The sequence below is a fragment of the Arachis duranensis genome, chromosome 9 (genome assembly GCF_000817695.3).
Source record: "Arachis duranensis cultivar V14167 chromosome 9, aradu.V14167.gnm2.J7QH, whole genome shotgun sequence".
NCBI lineage: Eukaryota > Viridiplantae > Streptophyta > Magnoliopsida > Fabales > Fabaceae > Arachis > Arachis duranensis.
In genome coordinates this window covers 48,403,321-48,425,572 of record NC_029780.3, presented here as the reverse complement: position 1 = coordinate 48,425,572, position 22,252 = coordinate 48,403,321, and the positions used below count along the sequence as shown (strand labels likewise).

At 35.2% G+C, this 22,252-nt stretch overlaps 1 protein-coding gene across 1 annotated transcript; it reads right to left on the bottom strand.

Moving 5' to 3' along the window:
• Positions 1–18,787: 18,787 nt before the first annotated feature.
• LOC107465518 (phosphoenolpyruvate carboxylase kinase 1) lies at positions 18,788–20,093 on the bottom strand. The gene is made up of 2 exons (XM_016084498.3): positions 19,246–20,093; positions 18,788–19,063 (listed from the first exon to the last, which is right to left on the bottom strand). Exons 1-2 carry the CDS (start codon positions 20,030–20,032, stop codon positions 19,011–19,013), a joined length of 840 nt encoding a protein of 279 aa, XP_015939984.1. The 5' UTR covers positions 20,033–20,093; the 3' UTR covers positions 18,788–19,010.
• Positions 20,094–22,252: the final 2,159 nt, after the last annotated feature.

Below are 22,252 nucleotides of genomic sequence, written 5' to 3'. Positions count from 1 at the left end.
AGATATAGAGGAGAGGGAGAGAGGTGTAGGTTTCGGCCAAAGGGGGAAGAGAGGGTAGTGTTTTGTGAAAATGAAGAATGATGGAGGGGTTTATATAGTGGAGGGAGAGGGGTTTGGTTTCGGCTATTTAGGGTGGGGTTGGGCAGGAAAGAGATTTTGAATTTGAAGGTAGGTGGGGTTTATGGGGAAGAGTGGATGGATGTGATTGGTGAAGGGGTAATGGGGAAGAGAGATTGAAGTGATTGGTGAAGGGTATAGTGTTATTGGATTGGGTAAAGAAGAGAGAAGTGAGGTAGGTGGGGATCTTGTGCGGTCCACAGATCCTGAGATGATCCTGTGGGATCCACAGATCTTGAGGTGTCAAGGATTTCTCATTCCTGCACCTTTTAGGCATGTAAAATGCCCTCTGTATGCAATCCTGGCATTTAACGCCAGACTGCAGCTTGTTTCTGTCGTTAAACGCCTATATGTAGCCTGTTTCTGGCGTTTAACGCCAGACTAATGCTTGTTTCTAGCATTAAACGCCAGCTTGGTGTTTGTTTCTGGCGTTAAACGCCAGACAGATGCTTATTTCTGGCGTTTAAATGCCAGACATCTCTTTATCCAGGGTGTGCTTTTTCTTCTGCTATTTTTGATTCTGTTTTTAATTTTTGTAATTGTTTTGTGACTCCACATGATCATAAACCTAATTAAACATAAAAGAACAATAGAAATATAGATAAATAAAAATTGGATTGCCTCCCAATAAGCGCTTCTTTAATGTCAATAGCTTGACAGTGAGCTCTCATGGAGCTTCACAGATGTTCAGAGCATTGTTGGGACCTCCCAACACCAAACTTAGAGTTTGAATGTGGGGGTTCAACACCAAACTTAGAGTTTGGTTGTGGCATCCCAACACCAAACTTAGAGTTTGATTGTGGGGGCTTTGTTTAACTCTGTATTGAGAGAAACTTATCGTGCCTCTTTTCCATGGTTGCAGAGGAAGATCCTTGAGCTTTAAACACAAGGTAGTCCCCATTCAATTAAAGGACTAGCTCTCCTCTGTCAACATCAATAACAGCTCCTGCTGTGGCTAGGAAGGGTCTTCCAAGAATGATGCATTCATCCTCATCCTTCCCAACGTCTAAGATTATGAAATCAGCAGGGATGTAAAGGCCTTTAACCTTCACTAACACGTCCTCTACCAATCCATAAGCTTGTTTTATTGATTTGTCTGACATCTTTAATGAGATTCTTGCAGCTTGTACCTCAAAGATCCCCAGTTTCTCCATTACAGAGAGTGGCATAAGATTTATACCTGACCCCAAGTCACACAGAGCCTTCTCAAAAGTCATGGTGCCTATGGTACAGGGTATTAAGAATTTACCAGGATCTTATTTCTTTTGAGGTAAAGTTTGCTGAACCCATGTATTTAGTTCACTAATGAGCAAGGGAGGTTCATCTGCCCAAGTCTCATTACCAAACAACTTAGCATTCAGCTTCATGATGGCTCCTAGATATTGAGCAACTTGCTCTTCAGTTACATCTTCATTTTCTTCAGAGGAAGAATAGTTCTCAGAGCTCATGAATAGCAGAAGGAAGTTTAATAGAATCTGTATGGTCTCTATATGAGCCTCAGATTCCTTTAGGTCCTTAATAGGGAACTCATTTCTGTCTGGGAGATGTCCCATGAGGTCTTCCTCATTGGGATTCATGCCCTCCCCTTCCTCTTTGGATTCGGCCATTTTGATTATATTAATGGCCTTGCACTCTCTTTTTGGATTCTCTTCTGTATTGCTTGGGAGAGTACTATGAGGAGTTTCAGTGATTTTCTTACTCAGCTGACCCACTTCTGCCTCCAAGTTTCTAATGAAGGACCTTGTTTCATTCATGAAACTTAGAGTGGCCTTAGATAGATCAGAGACTATGTTTGCTAAGCTAGAGGAGCTCTACTCAGAAGTCTCTGTCTGTTGCTGAGAAGATGATGGAAAAGGCTTGCTGTTGCTAAACCTGTTTCTTCCACCATTATTAAAGCCTTGTTGAGGCTTCTGTTGATCCTTCCATGAGAAATTTGGATGATTTCTCCATGAGGAATTATAGGTGTTTCCATATGCTTCACCCATGTAATTCACCTCAGCCATTGTAGGGTTCTCAGGATCATAAGCTTCTTCTTCAGAAGATACCTCTTTAGTACTGTTGGATCTATTTTGCCATCCATTCAGACTCTGATAAATAATCATGTTGACTTGCTGAGTCAACATTTTATTTTGAGCCAATATGGCATTCAGAGTATCAATTTCAAGAACTCTCCTTTTCTGAGGCGTCTCATTACTCACAGGATTCCTCTCAGAGGTGTACATGAATTGGTTATTTGCAACCATGTCAATGAGTTCTTGAGCTTCTGCAAGTGTTTTCTTTAGGTGAATGGATCTACCTGCAGAATGGTCCAGTGACATCTTAAAGAACTCAGATAGACCATCATAGAATATATCCAAAATGGTCCACTCTGAAAGCATGTTAGAAGGACACTTTTTGGTTAACTGCTTGTATCTTTCCTAAGCTTCATAGAGGGATTCACCATCTTTTTACTTGAAGGTCTGAACATCCACTTTAAGCTTGCTCAGTTTTTGAGGAGGAAAGAACTTGGCCAAGAAGGCCATGACTAGCTTATCCCAAGAGTCCAGGCTATCTTTAGGTTGTGAGTCCAACTATGTTCTAGCTCTGTCTCTTACAGCAAAAGGGAAAAGCATGAGCCTGTAGACTTCAGGATCTACTCCATTAGTCTTAACAGTATCACAGATCTGCAAGAATTCAGTTAGAAACTGATAAGGATCTTCTGATGGAAGTCCATGAAATTTGCAGTTCTGTTGCATTAGAGCAACTAGTTAAGGCTTCAGCTCAAAGTTGTTTGCTCCAATGGCAGGGATTGAGATGCTTCTTCCATAAAAATTGAAAGTAGGTGTAGTATAATCACCAAGCATCCTCCTTGCATTGTTGTTGGGTTCAGCCATGTCTCTTTCTTTTTCGAGATTCTCTGTAAGGTTTTCTCTGGATTGTTGTGCTTTAGCTTCTCTTAGCTTCTTCTTCAGAGTCCTTTCAGGTTCAGGATCTGCTTTAACAAGAATAACCTTGTCCTTGCTCCTGCTCATATGAAAAAAAAGAAAACAAAAAAGAAGAGGAATCCTCTATGTCACAGTATAGAGATTCCTTTATGTAAGTAGAAGAAGAAAAGAATAGAAGAAGAATGAGAAAAATTCGAACACAGAAAAGAAGAGAGGGTTCAAATTTTTAAGATGAAGAGAAGAGTGTTAGTAATTAAATAAATAAATGGAAGAAGATGAGAGGGAGAGAAGTTTTCAAAAAAAATTTTTGAAAAATGGTTAGTGATTTTCGAAAATTAAGAGAAGAAATAAAATTAAAATTAAAATTTGAAACAATTAGTTAATTAAAAAGAATTTTGAAAAAGGGTGAGAAATTTTCGAAAATTAGAAAGAGAAAAGTAGTTAGATGGTTTTGAAAAAGATAAGAAACAAACAAAAAGTTAATTAGTTAGTTGAAAAAGATTTGAAAATCAATTTTGAAAATATAAGAAGTTAGAAAAGATTTTGAAATTGATTTTGAAAAAGATATGATTTGAAATAGATATGATTAAAAAGATATGATTGAAAAGATATTTGAAAAAAATTTGAAAAGGAAATTAAAAAGATTTTGATTTTTAAAATTAAAATTGATTACTTGACTAACAAGAAACTAAAAGATATTATCCTAAAATTTAAAGCTTGAACCTTTCTTAACAAGAAAGTAACAAACTTCAAATTTTTGAATCAATCACATTAATTGTTAGTAAAGTTTTCGAAAATCATGAAATAAAGATAAGAAAAAGATTTTGAAATTCAATTTTAAAAAAAAAATCGAAAATAACAAAAGGAAAAAGAAAAGATTTGATTTTGAAAAAGATTTTGAAAAGATAAGATTTTTAAAATTGAAATCTTGACTTGTCTAACAAGAAACAACTTATTTTTAAAAAAATTTACTAACTCAACCCAAAGATTTCGAATTTTTGAGTAAAAGAAGGAAAAGATATTTTTTATTTTTGAATTTTTAATGAAGAGAGAGAAAAACACAAATATGACCCAAAACATGAAAATTTTGGATCAAAATAACTAATGCATACAAGAACACTATGAATGTCAAGATGAACACCAAGAACACTTTGAAGATCAAGATTCACATCAAGACTTATTTTTGAAGAATTTTCAAGAAAAGAAAAAACATGCAAGACACCAAACTTAGAAAATTTTCATGTTTAGACACTATGAATGCAAAAATGCATATGAAAAACAACAAAAAACACAATACAAGAAAATTTAAAGATCAAACAAGAAGACTTGTCAAGAACAACTTGAAGATCATGAAGAACACCATGCATGAGTTTTTTTTTCCGAAAAAATGCATAAATTTTAAAAACATGCAACTGATACCAAACTTAAAAATTGACACAAAACTCAAACAAGAAACACAAAATATATTTTGATTTTATGAAATTTTTTATAATTTTTGTTTGGATTTTTTTTTGGAAAATAAATTTTGGAAAAACGAAAAAGAAGAAAAATATTGAAAGATTTTTGAAAACTTTTTGAAAACAAAACAAGAAGAAAATTACCTAATCTGAGCAACAAGATGAACCGTCAGTTGTCCAAACTCAAACAATCCCCGGCAATGGCGCCATAAACTTGGTGTTGTTGCCGGAATCTTGAATAATCGCTGGCTTCAAACTCGAACAATCCCCGGCAACGGCGCCATAAACTTGGTGCACGAAATTGTGATCATCAACAATGGCGCCAAAGACTTGGAGCTCTCAAATATGAATCACACTTTGTCACAACTTCGCACAACTAACCAGCAAGTGCACTGGGTCGTCCAAGTAATACCTTACGTGAGTAAGGGTCGATCCCACGGAGATTGTCGGTATGAAGCAAGCTATGGTCATCTTGTAAATCTCAGTCAGGCGGATAATAATGGTTATAATGGTTTTCGAATATGAAGATAAATAAAGCATAAAATAAAGATAGAGATACTTATGTAATTCATTGGTGAGAATTTCAGATAAGTGCATAGAGATGCTTTGTTCCTGTTGAATCTCTGCTTTCCTACTGCCTTCATCCAATCCTTCATACTCCTTTCCATGGCAAGTTGTATGTTGTGTTTCACCGTTGTCAATGGCTACCTCCCGTCCTCTCAATGAAAATGGTCCAAATGCTCTATCACAGCATGGCTAATTATCTGTCGGTTCTGGATCATATTGGAATTGAATCTAGTGATTCTTTTGCGTCTGTCACTACGCCCAACACTCGCGAGTTTGAAGCTCATCACAGTCATCCCATCTCAGATTCTACTCGGAATACCACAGACAAGGTTTAGACTTTTCGGATCTTAGGAATGACCACCAATAATTCTATCTTATGCCACAAAGACTCCGATCTTTCGGAATGGAGGCTAAGAGATACGCGCTCAATCTAAGGTAGAACAGAAGTGGTTGTCAGGCATGCGTTCATAGGTGAGAATGATGATGAGTGTCACGGATCATCACATTCATCATGTTGAAGTGCAGTGAATATCTTAGAATAAGAATAAGCTGAATTGAATAGAAGAATAATAGTAATTGCATTAATACTCGAGGAACAGCAGAGCTCTACACCTTAATCTATGGTGTGTAGAAACTCCACCGTTGAAAATACATAAGTGACAAAGGTCCAGGCATGGCCGAATGGCCAGCCCCCAAAGTCTAAGAACTCAATGTCCAAAGATAGATACCAAGATGAAAATAAATAGTAAAAAGTCCTATTTATACTAGACTAGTTACTAGGGTTTATAGAAATAAGTCTTAGTGAAGAAATCCACTTCCGGGGCCCACTTTGGTATGTGCTTGAGCTGAGCTTGAGCTTTAACGTGCAGACGCTTTTCTTGGGGTTAAACGCCAAGTTGTAACGTGTTTTCGGCGTTTAACTCTGGTTTGTGACGTGTTTCTGGCGTTTTACTCCAGAATGCAGCATGGAACTAGCGTTGAACACCAGTTTGCGTCGTCTAAACTCGAATAAAGTATGAATTATTATATATGCTGGAAAGCCCTGGATGTCTACTTTTCAACGCAATTGAGAGCGCGCCATTTGGGGTTCTGTAGCTCCAGAAAATCCATTTCGAGTGCAGGGAGGTCAGAATCCAACAGCATCTGTAGTCCTTTTTTCAGCCTCTGATCAGATTTTTGCTCAAGTCCCTCAATTTCAGCCAGAAAATACCTAAAATCACAGAAAAACACACAAACTCATAGTAAAGTCCAGAAAATTGAATTTTGCATAAAAACTAATGAAAACATCCCTAAAAGTAGCTAGATCCTACTGAAAACTACCTAAAAATAAGGCCAAAAAGTGTATAAATTATCCGCTCATAAGTATACATGAACTGGTTATTTGCAACCATTTCAATAAGTTCCTAAGCTTCTGCAGGCATTTTCTTTAGGTGAATGGATCCACTTGTAGAGTGGTCCAGTGACATCTTGGAAAATTTAGGCAGACCATCATAGAATATATCTAATGTGGTCCATTCTGAAAGCATGTCAGAAGGATACTTTTTGGTCAGCTGCTTGTATCTTTCCCAAGCTTCATAGAGGAATTCACCTTCTTTCTGTCTAAAGGTTTGAACATCCACTCTAAGCTTGCTCAGCTTTTGAGGAGGAAAAAGCTTGGCTAAGAAAGCCGTGACCAGCTTATCCCAAGAGTCCAGGCTATCTCTAGGTTGTGAGTCCAATCATGTTCTAGCTCTGTCTCTTGTAGAAAAAGGGAAAAGCATAAGCTTGTAGACTTCAGGATCAACTCCATTGGTCTTAACAGTATCACAGATCTGCAGGAACTCAGTTAAAAATTGATAAGGATCTTCTGATGGAAGTCCACGAAACTTGCAGTTTTGTTGCAATAGAGAAACTAATTGAGGCTTTAGCTCAAAATTGTTTGCTCCTATGGCAGGGATTGAGATGCTTCTTCCATAGAAGTTTAAAGTTGGTTTAGTAAAATCACCAAGCATCTTCCTTGCATTGTTGTTTGGTTCGGCCATAATTTTTTGTTTTGCTGCTTCCTTTTTGAAAATTTCAGTGAGGTCCTCTTCAGAGTTTTGTGCTTTAGCTAGCTTCCTCTTCAGAGTCCTTTCAGGTTCAGGATCAGCTTCAACAAGTATGCCTTTATCTTTGTTCCTGCTCATATGAAAGAGAAGAAAACAAAGAAAATATGGAATCCTCTATGTCACAGTATAGAGATTCCTTGAGGTGTCAGAGGAAAACAAGAATGGAAGGATAACGTAGGTAAGGAAGAATTCGAACACGCACAGAGAGATGGAGTTCGAATTGACAATGGAAGATGAATGTTAGTATTTAAATAGAAAAAGATAAGAGAGGGGGAAGAATTTTCGAAAATAAAAAGGATAAAATTTAAAATAAATTTTTGAAAAATTGGTTGTGGTTTTTAAAAAAGATAAGAAATAAAGTTTAAAAAGATAAGAAGTTATAAAAAGATTTTGAAATGAGAATAAAAAAATGTGATTTGAAAAAGATATGATTTAAAAAGATATGGTTGAAAAGATAAAATTAACAAGATTTGACTTTTTAAAAAGTTAATGACTTGATTAACAAGAAACTAAAAGATATGATTCTAAATTTCAAATATTGAATCTCTCTTAACAAGAAAGTAACAAACTTGAAATTTTTGAATCAAGATTTTTGAAAATATGAGGAAAAGATTTGATTTTTGAAAAATATATGTTTGAAAAAGATATGATTGAAAACAAAATTCCTCTCCTTGTGTCATCCTGGCGTTAAACGCCCAAGAGCTGCATGTTTTGGGCGTTTAATGCCCAATTGCTGCAAGGTTTGGGTGTTTAAACGCCTAGCCAGGTACCCTGGCAGGCGTTTAAACGCCAGTTTTCCTTCTTCACTGGGCGTTTTGAACGCCCAGCTGTTTCTCTGTAATTCCTCTGCTTTATGTTCTTGGATCTTTATTTTGCTAAATCCTTTATTCAAGAAGATATGTTTTCAATTTTGAAAAACAACAAAATGAGTCAAAACATATAATTCTTGGATCAAAACATAAGATATATGCAAGAACATTATGAACGTCAAGATGAACACCAAGAAAAATCTTGAAGATCAAGATGAACATCAAAAACTCAGTTCTCTTAATGAAAGAAACATGGAGGACACCAAACTTAGAAATTTCTCATGTTTGGGCCATATGATGTAAGAATGCATATGTAGAATATCATGCAGTGCAAATCAATAAATCATGAAGATCAAACAAGGCAATTCATCAAGAACGACTTGAAGATCATCAAGAACACAATGCATGTGTTTCGAAAATTGCAAGACAATTAAAATAAGGCAATTGACACCAAACTTAAAATTTGGACCTAGATTCAAACAAGAACCATGAAATATTTTGAGTTTTTATGACGAAAATATTTTTTTTTTGGAAAAACAAAAAAGAAGAAAATTTTTTTGAAAGATTTTTGAAAACTTTTTGAAAATAAAATAAAGGTTGAAACAAAAAGAAAATTACCTAATCTGAGCAACAAGATGAACCGTCAGTTCTCCAAACTCGAAATATCCCCGGCAACGGCACCAAAAACTTGGTTCACGAAATTGTGATACACAATGGCGCCAACAACTTCGTACGCACAATCGTAATCTCAACTCTTTTTCACAACTTCGTACAACTAACCAGCAAGTGCACTGGGTCGTCCAAGTAATAAACCTTACGTGAGTAAGGGTCGATCCCACGGAGATTGTCGGCTTGAAGCAAGCTATGGTCATCTTGTAAATCTCAGTCAGGCGGATTCAAATGGTTATGGAGTTTTGATAATTGAAAGATAAATAAATATAAAATAAATATAGAGATACTTATGAAATTCGTTGGTGGGAATTTCAGATAAGCGTATGGAGATGCATTATTCCTTCTGAATCTCACCTTTCCTACTACCTTCATCCAATTCTTCATACTCCTTTCTATGGCAAGCTGTATGTTTGGGGATCACCGTTGTCAATAGCTACCGTCCGTCCTCTCAGTGAAAATGGTCCAAATGCGCTGTCACCACACGGCTAATCATCTGTCAGTTCTCACTCATATTGGAATAGGATCCATTGATCCTTTTGCGTCTGTCACTAGGCCCAACACTTGCGAGTTTGAAGCTCGTCACAGTCATCCCATCCCAGATCCTACTCAGAATACCACAGACAATGTTTAGAATTTTCAGATCTCAAGAATGTTGCCAATTGATTCTAGCTTATACCACAAAGACTCTAATCGTGAACTAGAAGGCTAAGAGATATGCATTCAAGCTTGTTTGCATGTAGAACGGGAGTGTTTGTCAGGCACGCATTCATAAGTGAGAATAGTGATGAGCGTCACATAATCATCACATTCATCATGTTCTTGTGTGCGAATGGATATCTTAGAATAGGAATAAGCATGAATTGAATAGAAAATAGTAGTAATTGCATTAATACTCGAGGAACAGCAGAGCTCCACACCTTAATCTATGGTGTGTAGAAACTCCACCGTTGAAAATACATAAGAACAAGGTCCAGGCATGGCCGAGAGGCCAGTCCCCAATGTCTAAGATCTCATAAACTGATCAAAGATAGATGCCAAGATGTAAATACAATAGTAAAAAGTTCTATTTATACTAAACTAGTTACTAGGGTTTACAGAAATAAGTAAGTGATGTAGAAATTCACTTCCGGGCCACTTGGTGTGTGCTTGGGCTGAGCATTAAAGCTTTCACGTGTAGAGGTCTTTCTTGGAGTTAAACACCAGCTTTGGTGCCAGTTTGGGCGTTTAACTCTAACTTTTATGCCAGTTCTGGCGTTTTTACACCATAAAAGGGCAAAGAGCTGGCGTTTTGACGCCATTTTACGTCGTCAAAACTCGCAGAAATTATAAACTATTATATATTGCTGGAAAGCCCTGGATGTCTACTTTCCAACGCAAGTAAAAGCGCGCCATTTGGAGTTCTGTAGTTTGATGCGGTATTTATAACCCACACTTACTAACCAGCAAGTGTACCGGGTCGTACCAAGTAATACCTTACGTGAGTAAGGGTCGATCCCACGAGGATTGATGGATCAAGCAACAATGATTGATTGATTGGCTTAGTTGGGCAAGCAGAAATTGGTTTTGAGATGTTCAAAAGGTTTAAGTTTGAATTCAAAATATAAAAAGGAAAAATAAATAAATAAATTGGGAATAAAATATGGATAAACAGTTAAGGCTTCAGAGTTATCTATTTTTCCGGATTAACTTTTCTTATTAACTATTTTAATTATGTAGGATTTAATTTATGGCAAACTATATGTGACTAGACCCTAATTCCTTAGACCTTTCTAGTCTCCTCTAAAATTTATCAACTACCAATTCCTTGGTCAATTAATTCCAATTAGAGGGTAAAAATCAATTTTCAGTTTATATGCCACAAAAATTCTAATTACCCAAAAATAAGGGGATTATATGTCACGTATCCCATTAAATCCAAATAATTAAAATTTAAGAGAATATGTTTTCAAGCTGTTGTTCAAGTAAAGAGCTTTTCCAAGTTTTACAAGAATTCAAATAGAAAGAGGGTCATACTTCCGTTCCACCCAAATTCATAAGATAAAGAACGAAAATAATTCTTAAATATAAATCCAAAACATAAATTAAAATAGAAAAAGTAATAAAATCAATCCATACAAATAGACATAGCTCCTAACCTTAACAGTGGAGGTTTAGTTGCTCATGGAATGTAGAATGTAAATTTGTATAAAATTCCCTAATGGAATCCCCCTAAATGTAATCTAATGTCCTCTATAGAAGAGAAGTCTCCCCTTTTATAACTAATCCTAATTAATTTAAAATCTAATTATCTAAAAATAAAAATAATATCTTTTCCAAAAAGATAAGATTTGAATTTAAATTCGAATTAATTAATAGATTTTCAGTTGATGGGTGGGGACCACGTGATTTGTCCATTCTGCAGCTTTTAATCTATGTTTTCTGGGCTTGGAAACTGTGTTAAAATAGCCCAGAAATCACCCCCAGCGTCATTTGTATTTTTGCAGATCGCGCATGTGATGCGTCCGCGTCATCCACACGCTCGCGTCATTTGTGCAGATTCCAATCCACACGTTCGCGTCAGGCACGCGATCGCGTCATCGCGATTTCTCCATTCCGCGCGGTCGCGTGAGCCATGCATCCGCGTCGGTCTTCGCTGGTTATCTCTTTGGTTTCTTCTTCTTCTCTGTAGAAACTTCATCAAATCCATCCGAATGCTACCTAAAATGAATAAAATTGCACAAAACTCAAAATAGCATCCATAGTGGCTAAAATATAATTAATTCTAAATTAAACTTAACAATTTAGATGCAAATTCACTAGGAAAAGATAGATAAGATGCTCACGCATCATAGTTCCAGAAAATCCACTTCGAGTGCAGGGATGTCAGAATCCAACAGCATCTGTAGTCCTTTGTCAGCCTCTAAATCAGTTTTTTGCTCAGGTCCCTCAATTTCAGTCAGAAAATACCTAAAATCATAGAAAAACACACAAACTCATAGTAAAGTCCAGAAATGTGAATTTTGCTTAAAAACTAATAAAAATATACTAAAAAATAACTGAATCATACTAAAAACTATATAAAAATAATGCCAAAACACGTATAAATTATCTGCTCATCATTCTTCATCTTCTGATAGATGCACCTCTGATTGGATTCACCTCGGCTGGAGGTTTTTCGATGTCCCTTCTCCATGTGGAACATGCATTCTTTCCCATGGTGAAGGTATCCTGGCGGGGCTCAGATTCTGATTCAAACACCGTGTGACCGTCTTTGTATTAGCCATCCACCATTATCAAGGGTTGAATTCCAGGTCCTCGACAACGTTGCCAATAATCTAAGAGTTACCTAAAATGTTGATTTGGGCCTGAACGTGAGGTCTAGACTTGTTATAGGGCAGCATTCGACTTGTTCTCAGGATGAGGTACTGCTGTTTGAGTTCTTCATGTGGAGGTGGGGGTAGTACCTGCAAGAGACTCTGATGCTTAAGTTAGCAAGGGTTTTAAGTAGAGTTTTGTAGAATAGAATGTGTGTATACCTGAGAAGTGTCAGTGTATTTATAGTAGAGTTGATAACCACCTTTGTTAAAGTAGTTCCACCTTTATTGATGGATAATCGTTCCCTTTTTCTTGGGAGTTTGTTTGGATCTATCTTTTAGGAAAGATAGAGATAGTTGGAGAGATTCGAGGAGGCATTTACTTGTCTAGACAAGTAGACCTGGCTCCCTGCATTGTGCCCGACCTTCTTAAAGAGGTCGGGTATATGGTGGAGGCTACCCCTTTGGGTTGGGCCCTTTTTCCTTATTGGACCTGGCTTTTATTCTTTGGACAGGGTATGAACAGTATCCATTGTTTGCTATAGTTTTTCCATGGCACGATTAAGAGATGATGGCTCTTGATGGATGAGATATGGAACACTAAAATCTCTTTGGTCTTGAATTTCCCAACCACAATTTGGATAGTTGCTCCATTTATAGAAATATGAATTATTTTGTGGCCCTGAGAAGTATTCCTTGTGGTTTACTTGTTTAAGCTCTATCATTCCTTGTTCTTGACATTCCCAATCACAATTCAGATAGTCCCTCCATTCATGGAAGCATGAATCATTTTGTGGTGGTAAAAATTATCCCATGTAATTTACTTGCTCAAAGGGTGATACAAACTCCATCATTCCTTGATTACTCTGTAAAAACAAAATCACCAAGATACAGAAAAATTGGGATTTCCCATGTCACGGTTAAGAAAATCCTTAGTGAGGCAATAACACAAACAGTTAAGTAATAAAAGAAAAGAAAGAAATAAAAGCAAATAAATGACTAGAACAAAAAAAAGAAAAAGTGTCTAACAAAGGTAATCAATCAACCGGTAGTTTGTTAATCACAATTGATCCGCGGAAATGGCGCAAAAAACTTGATCGCATGAAATTAGATTTCTATGCTTAACTCATCGGCAAGTGCACCAAGTCACATCAAGTAATACCATAGTGACTGGGTTATCATTTTCACGAGAATTAATGGATTAAGAAAGCAAGGATCAATTGATTATTCTAATTAGATGATTCAAATTTGGATGATTAACAATTTGTAATATTGGCTGGATTTTAAATAACTTGAGAAAGAAATAAATGACTTGAATGTAAATGACAGGAATGTAGATGGTTGGAATTTAAATTGCAAGAATGTAAATAACTGGAATGTAAATGGTAAGAATTAAGGTGAATTAAAGCAATAGTAAAGTGCAAGAAAAGAGAATCAACGTAAATGCATCAATTAAAGGCAATTCTAAAGCAAGATAAGAAGATAATGATGGAAATAACACTGGGGTAGAGAGATATTGAGTTGTTAGGATCAATAGCTCTCATCTCCATTTCAAGCATACAATCAATGATCTCTTGGCAAATCATAAGTAATTGAATTTCAATTCCTTGCTAATTCAATTTCTCTTTACTAGATCAATTGCTCATGGAAAGAGATGAAGTACATTCTCTGAGTTATCAACACACAATTCTTCAAGATCTAGATAGGATTGATTCAACGTCACATATCAAATCCAAATCTATAATCATGAGAATTGAGAGAAAGAGTTTTCAAACTTGATTTCATGAATCCACTTTTCCAACTGATCATAAAACCTAATTTGGATCTAAATTATCTCCTGATAGATTTAGATCCTTTATGAAAAATGAAAATTCTTTCTAAAGAAACAAGTGAAATATGAATTAAAGTTGAAAAATCAATCACATTAATCCATTGAAATTCAACAGAGCTCTTTCTCCCAAGAAAGAGAGGATTAGCTACTCATAGCTAAAAAAATTACAAAATGGGTATGAAAGAAGTAAAATGTGCCCCCCGAATGAAGTGTTTGAAACCCCATTTATACAAGTATCCCTATTCTCAAATTCAAATTCAAAATCAAACTCAAATTATAATCCAATGCATTTCCTAACTAACTCTTCCTAATGATATTCCTTCCTCTTTTTGGATCTGAGCCTTGTGAGTTATTGTGTTGATGTTTGTGGGCTTGATTAGTTGGGTTTGATGAGCATTAGATATGACTTGAAATTTACATGCATGAGAGTGCATAGTTTGGCATGTTAGATGCTAATTTAAAAGCCAAATTGGAGCTCAAAATCTTGCTCCAAACGAAGTCCTGAAAGTATACTTTGTTAGGGGAGTTTAAGGCGCCAAATATGGCTTCTAGCACGCCAATTTCATTACCTTGGATCAGCCTTGAAGCTCGAAGGCATTTGTGGAGGGAGATGCTTCACAAAGTGCCATTGGAGACGCCACGTTGTTGCTTCAATTTGGCTTCCAGGGAGTGGCGTTGGAGATACCAAATTGGTGAAGAAGGACAGCGTTTAAGATGCCACATTGTTGCAAAAAATTGGCCTCTAAGGAATTGCTTTAGAGGTGTCAATTGGGTGAAGGTGGAGACGCCACTTTGAAGGTCCCTGGGAGTGTGATGATTGGCGTTGGAGACGCCATTAAAGATGGCGTTGGAGATGCCATTTTAGAGCTCCAATTTAAGCCCCTGAAGATTGCATCACTTGACTTGTTTAACTTCTACAAGAGGCTTAGCAAAACTCCATTTTGTCTCTAGAAATGTTGCTCAAGAAGTGTTGCTTAAGTGATTCTTCTATTATTGCTTTTGTTACTTCTTTTTCTAACATTTCCTACAAAATTCATAAACTTAAAGCAACAAAGTAGTATTCAAATTAAGCCCTAAAACACTTTATAATTGAGCATAATTCATTGACTTTCTATATAAAATAACATAGAAAAATAACTCTTGATGCACATGCATCAAGCTTCCCTAATCTACTAGGATTTGTGAAGTTTTGCATTGGCTAAGATTATTGTTACCAAAACTGGATCATCAGCATCTTCCTTTGTGAAAGCTATCGCGTAGGTCAGGTGTTTTCTCATCTTCTCTGACCTGGTAGAGTTCCTTCAAATGTCGTTTGCGAGAGGACTTTGTGAAGCCACCAACGATCGTGTGGATGTGTCTCTCAAGGATCCTTTATGGTCGTTTTCGCTTTCCTCTGTCTTCCTCTTCTCTTTTTCTCTTACTGGTTTCATCTGACTTCCGAGCATGATATTTATCCAACTGCCCTTCTTAGGCTAGCTCTTCAATTACGTTCTTCAAATCATAGAAATCATTTGTGGAATTGCCCTAAATTTTGTGGTATTAACAATATTCTGACTGATTCCCACTTTCTTGCTCTGAATGGCCCTAGGAGGTGATATTTTCTCAGTGTGGCATATTTTTCTATAGACATCGACCAAGGAGACTCGTAGAAGAGTGTAGGAATGGTATCTTCGAGGCCTGTCCAAGTTGTACTGTTCGTTCTTCTTTGATTTTTTTTATTTTCCTTTAGACTGATGTTGACTGCTTTGTCCTAACGTGGGCTTCCTCGGCTGTGTAGTTTTCTCCATGTTGATATACTTTTCATCTCATTCTTGGATCTTGTACAATGAGATTGGATTCTTTTTTTATATGGATTATGAGAAAGGACCTTCCCTAAGGCCAATGATGAGCCCTATGATAGTTGCTTCAGTGGGAAAGCTTTAAATTTCCAAGCATGCCTTGTTGAACCTTTCCATGTACGCCCTAAGGGACTCCCTGACCTCTTGTTTGACACCTAAGAGGCTTGGGGCATGCTTGGCTTTGTCCTCTTAGATGGAAAATTGGATGAGGAAGTTTCTTGCCAAGTCATTAAAACAGGTGACCGAACCTGGGAGGGAGACTGTCGAACCACTTCAATACCGCCTTAGTTAAGGTAGTCGGTAATTTTTTGCACCGAGTTGCATCTGAGACGTTAGCCAAATACATTCGACTTTTGAAATTGCTCAGGTGATGTCGGGGTTGGTCGTACCATCGCAGAGGTCCATGTCTGGGCTCTTGAAATTTCTGGGGACTTTTGCTCGCATGAACTCTTATGAGAATGCATCTTCATTCCCCAAGGGTGTGGTTTCTTGCTCAACCCGAGATCTCCTACCTTTGAGGTTGGATTACAATTTTGCCAATTTATCTTCCAACTCCCTACGTCGTCTTACTTCTCGTCGTAGATTTAGCTTAACCTCGAGCTTCTCCAACCGACCTTGATGTCCATGGAGTAATCCTATTAGCTCTGTTGTGTCTCTATCTCTAGAACCCCCAGGTCTATAGACTTCAGATCCTAATCTTCGTCCTCTTTGTTCGTTTTCATCTCTTCCTTCGTCAATCCTTCTATTTTGCTGTAGAGGGATAACAAGTGCTCGATCATCGTTGATCTGTTCTTCTTCTAGGTGTTCTGATTCGGATGTTGTGTGTCCATCTCCTGGGTAATTATTCGCCATGGTTGGATGTTGAACTCTAGGTCCTTGGCAACGACATTAATATTCCAAAGATTACCTGAAATTGGTGATTTGGGCCTGAACGTAAGGTCCAAACTCCTTTTTAATGATGCTGACGTCTCCTCCTATGTGATGGAGTCGTTCGAGTTCTTTGGGTGAAAACGGGGGTGGTACTTACAAGGGACTTCGATGCTTAAGTTAGTAAAGGTTTTAGGCAGATTTTGTGTAGGATAGAGTTGAGAAATACCTAAGTTTGGTACGGTATTTATAGTAGAAAAAATAAGTAATATTTCTATAACTTATCCACATATCATAGTGGGTGATTATTCTCTCCTTTTATCTAAGAATTGTTGAGATCTCATATTTTAATATGTGAGCATGTTTATAGGTGCAGTTAAGATTCTGAAAATCAAGTCGTACAAAGGAGGTCAGGCATGTAGGGAGAATGCCTTAGTTATTTTGGGCCTTAATTATTTTAAGTTTGACTTTGAATTATAGGTTAGAGTATGAATAATAGATATATACATATGTTTAATGGCAGTTATTTTAGTATATTTAATTATTTTACTAAGTAGACAATTTATTTATTTATTTTGTATAAATAATTGAAATTTAAAAAAATAACATGTTAATCAAATTAAGTTACATATTTCTTTTTAAATTTCAAATGGACTATGTATGTTTTTTTAGTAAAAAAAGCTACTCATTTATTGAACTCTAATGACACATTATTTTCTAAGGAAGGTTGCTGTATTAGTATTTGCAAAAATTTGTATTAAAATAAACTAAATATGTTTTTATTCTTTCATCCATGCATTTTTCTTTTTTGCTTTCAGTCTTGAGAAAAGGAAATTTAGGTATTAGTACCTATAAATTTGAAACGTGTATATTTTGTTCCTTTATTAAACTTGCTTTTGTCAAATACCATGTAACATACAGTTTAAACGTTGAGGTAACTAAGTCTAAGATATGACATGCTAAATAGTAAATAACACAGACGAGGCATTTTTTTTTTCGTTGCTTATCATCTCATTCTTTATCTATACCATTATATTAATTTACTTAAATAATATTTTTCTTTAATCTCTAATGAAAGAGTAGTATTAAACTATTAACAAAAGCAAGGCGGTGAGAAGCCCACTTGGAGTTTTGATATCTTGTCGCACAAATTATTCAAATTTCAAATGAAAAAAGAAAAAGAAAAGCAGACAAAAAAAGTTGCAAAGACACAACAAAAGCAATATAAGGCACCCTTTCTCACAGCATAATTCGTGGGTAAATAAGAGCAAAGTTTTCCATCATAATGGTGACATTTCCTTTCATTTTGTCCTTTTGTACTGAAATTAAAATGCTTTGATAAAATAAATGATAAATCCAAGCTGCTCCCTATAAAATGTAAAATTGCGTTTTGTTGAGGATACAAAATCTAATCCATGATCTTTATTAATTGATTATTCATTTAGGAAAAATCTATGAAACCAGCAGTTCTATTAAAATTTAACTAACATTTAATTAGTAAAAGAAAAATAAACACTCACATATCATTAGATATAATTTTATACTATTAAAAATATTAATAATAATTAACTAATGACTATAAATTACAAAATTTATTAACTTCCCAATACTTCTCATTCATTTATTCTTTGCGTAATTTCATGTAATTTAATGAGTACAAATAAGAACAACAGAAAAGGTGACATCCTTATGCACCGGATTTTAACGGCAACAGTGTGTCATATCCGCAAGTACATGATAATGATCATTCATTAGAGCTGAGACTTGACTTCCACATTTTATTCTAGTTTTTCTAATATTGTTTCCAACAAATTCCCCTTCACATGACAACACTATATTCAAATGTTTTACTTCATACTCTAACTTAGACTTATATTATGCCTGCATAGCATACTTATTTACAAAAAGAAGTAAACTAGTTATATTCTAAAACGAGCTGTAGTTTTTTTAGTTTAACCCTTTTATATCCTAAACTAATTAAGCAGAGCAGAATCTTAAAGATGTTCATGCCAAAACATAGTAGTCTAATAAAGGAAAATTGAAGGATTTGAAGCCATATAATTTAGAAGATGAAAGAGGACATTTACATTCAAAATTATTATATTTACATACTATACTACTACTACCCAAAAAAAAGGGTGAAGACTGAAGAGACAGCATCAAACTCCTCTCATTCATTATTAGGAGGTAGTTTGAGTTGCAGATCTCACTCCTTGCCTTTCTCACTTTCATGTTATCTTTACATGAGAGGCCAAAAACAGAAAACCTAGATTCTCAATTCATAGTTTCATACTTAGAGCCTCACCCAGATTCCGCTACCCGAAGGAAATCTACAAGCATCACTCGAATTTACAAGAAGGTGCTCTGTTTCCTCTGCCTCCAGTAGTACTACTAGTAGACTTTATTCATTCACAACTACCACATAGCGAGAAACATTATAGATTTAGGGACAAAATTAGCTATACTTGCAACTATAACAAGGAGCTTATTATATGTATTTTGTGACTTCTTCATCTTCTTCCGTTGCATTAACTCAAAAATCTTACACTCAAGTTAGTTCAGCTGCCTCACTCTCACCTCCCCTCAAGATCCATGAGTGCCCTGCATGTACGAAAAATCAAAGCGAAAGTTAACACCAAATTCAAACCCGTAAGAAAAGGCATAATATCACTATATATTCGAAAGTGTATATGATATATAAGATTAATTAGATCTCACATCCCTGTAGCGAAGAGAACAAAGTTAGTGGGATTTTCAAAGAAACAAAAAGTTAAAAGACTCACTCAAGGCTTGTTCGGCGGAGATCCTCCTAGAAGGGTCCTTACATATCATCTTCCGCAACAAATCCTTGGCGGCCGGCGACACATTCCGGAAGAGCCTCGGCGGAAACCTCAAGTTCCCTCGAAGAACAGACTCGAAAATCTCGACGGCGGAATCACCGTAAAACGGCGGCGCACCGGCCAACATCATGTAAAGTATAACTCCACAGCTCCACACATCAACTTTCTCATCATACTCCCTCCCCATCAACACTTCCGGCGCCACGTAATACGGCGTCCCCACCACACCGCTCATCAGACCCCCACCATCGCCGGCGAACCACTCGGCGGAGCCAAAGTCGGCGAGCTTCAAGATGTCTCTGGAATCAAAGAGAATATTCTCGGGCTTCAAGTCGCGATGCGCGATGCCGCTGCGGTGGCAGTGAGAAACGGCTTCTAGAAGCTGGGTGATGACGTGGCAGGCGTCGGGGAATGGAGTGACAGTTGAGGCAGTTAGGCGGTCGAGGAGGGTGAGGGGAAGGCAGAGGTCGAGGATGAGAGAGAGAGAGCGGTCGTCTTCGAAGGCGTTGTGGATAGTGAGGATGTTAGGGTGAGGGGTTAGGAGTGACATCAGCTTCGGTTCGTTAAGTATACACTGCTGGTCCGTTTCGTCTGCTAGGATTGATTTGTCGATTACTTTGCAGGCGTATGCTTCTCCTGAAACGACGTCGTAGCACCGGTATATTGTGCCGAAACGCCCTCTCCCTATTTCTTCGCTTATCTCGTATTGCCCCTTCACCGATGAACACATTCTTTCTTTCTTTCCTTTCTGGGTTGTTCTGTTTTTTGAGGTTTGCCCAGACCTTGTTAAGCTTCTTCCGCTTTTATAGACAGAAACTAACTCATGAAAGAGACTACTTTTATATTTTTAGTTTTTAATGTGGAAATACAAAAATCAGTCATTAAATTATCTATTTTATATATATATAAATACATATATAATTTAATTTATTTTTAATATATATTTTATTTTAGTATAGGTGTTTTAAATATTTTAACTTTTTCAAATCAAATAGAATTAACAAGAAGAAAACAAATTTTAACAAACCTACCCTGCCTGCTTCATGAGTCAGATTTTTTTTTTTATATTGTGTTTTGTTTGCTAAATCATTATGTATGTAAAGAGTTCAAAATTTATTAAGTCTAAAAAATCTTGTTTTTCTTTCATTAAATCTAAAAGTTAATTATAATTTTTTAAATATTCAGAAAAAAGAAATAATATGAGAAATATTATATATAACTTATATTTCTGTATTAAAATAAAAAATGTTATTTTCATATTAGAAAAGATCGTCATCATGAATTATAAATATTAATGTTTTTTATTTTTTATATTTTTAATATATATTTTATATTCTAATATATAAATAATTAATTGATAGTTTGGTAACTAATTTTTTCTATACATACTTAATATATATGGTTCATTAGATAATAGGTTTGTATAATTCTTTTCTCGTTGTAAATATTATTTATTTGTTCGTTGTAATTCGCATTAAATTTATATTTAAATACTGACATGTTATGACGCATGTTAATAATGTTTAACTAATTAATAATATGTACTAAAACCAAATATTTTAAAAAAAAAAATAACACTGAAACCAAAATGAGTTCATTTTTTTATACGGAACAAAAATTTTAATCTTAATAAAAATAAATAATCACTCTGCGGAAAGATAATCAAACACTAATTATTTTTCATTTAGGTTCATATTTTTTTTTCTGTTTCCTATATTATAATTATATTCTTTCGTATTATCTTTGTATTTAGTCACCCAAAAACAAAAATATCATCTTGATATTTCTATTTTGTTTACATTAATTATTTAAGGCTCATCCTTAATATATTCCTTATGAAATAAGAAGTAATGTACATTTATGAAATAAATAAATGTTAACCCTTCATTTATTATATTTTATATAAATAATTTAAATTTAGAGTTTAAATTTAGAATTTAAATATAGAGAGTCAGAGTTTATTTAAAATTTAGGATTAATACTTAAAATTTAAAATTTAAAATTTAAAATTTAAAATTCAAAAACCGATGCATACACTCTTTATTTTTTCCAAAATACATTAGCATTTGCCATTATTTAACCACAAAACAATTTAACATTAATTTGAGAAAATTTTTAAGTTATTACATTGCTATGATTTTATTAGATAAGCAAGCAATAAAAGTTATTAGATTCTAGAGTATATGTTTCCTAAATAATTAAGAGTGACATGTTTTTACTTTATCAACCAAAAATATAAAATAAAATAACACGGTTTTTGCATATAATGAAACTAACTAACAATTTATTATTCATTAAAAAGTTGGAGGAGATATTTTAACATAGGAAATTTTGTTATACCTATAAAAATTGTGTCTAATTAATTTACCTAAAAGTAGAGATAGAATAAGATAGAACTCATTTTTTATGTAAGTTATGAGTAAAATTTAGACACCATAAAAAATTCCTTCTAACATATGCTTTTAGCTTATTTTTAATGATGCATTATTTTAATTAGTTTAGTTTTCCTAATTCAGTCATACTCTTATTCAGTATATCACCAAAAAATAAATACTCTTATATTTATACAGTATAATTTTTCATTTTAAATTATATGCCTTTAACAAAAGTTTTTTTAGGAAACTTTGTGGAAATGTATCTAGTATAGTAGTATGAAGAAAGAAAAAAAAACGGTTTATTGTGGAATGTTGTGTTTTCACTTTTCATCAAATGGAAATGGGTGAGAAAGAGACACAATATGCTGAGTTATGGAAGAAAGGAATAACCAAAGGAATATTCGTTCGGTGGATACCACTCTTCAAAACGCACCACGTTTCCGAAAACCCTATAGAGACTCTGTTCGGCTTCTGTTACCAAAAAATTGACCGCTTTTCCTTCTCTTTCTTTCTCTTCAGGTTGTACAATTCGTATTTCTATGAATTGAGTTCTTTCTCAATACCCAACTAAATAA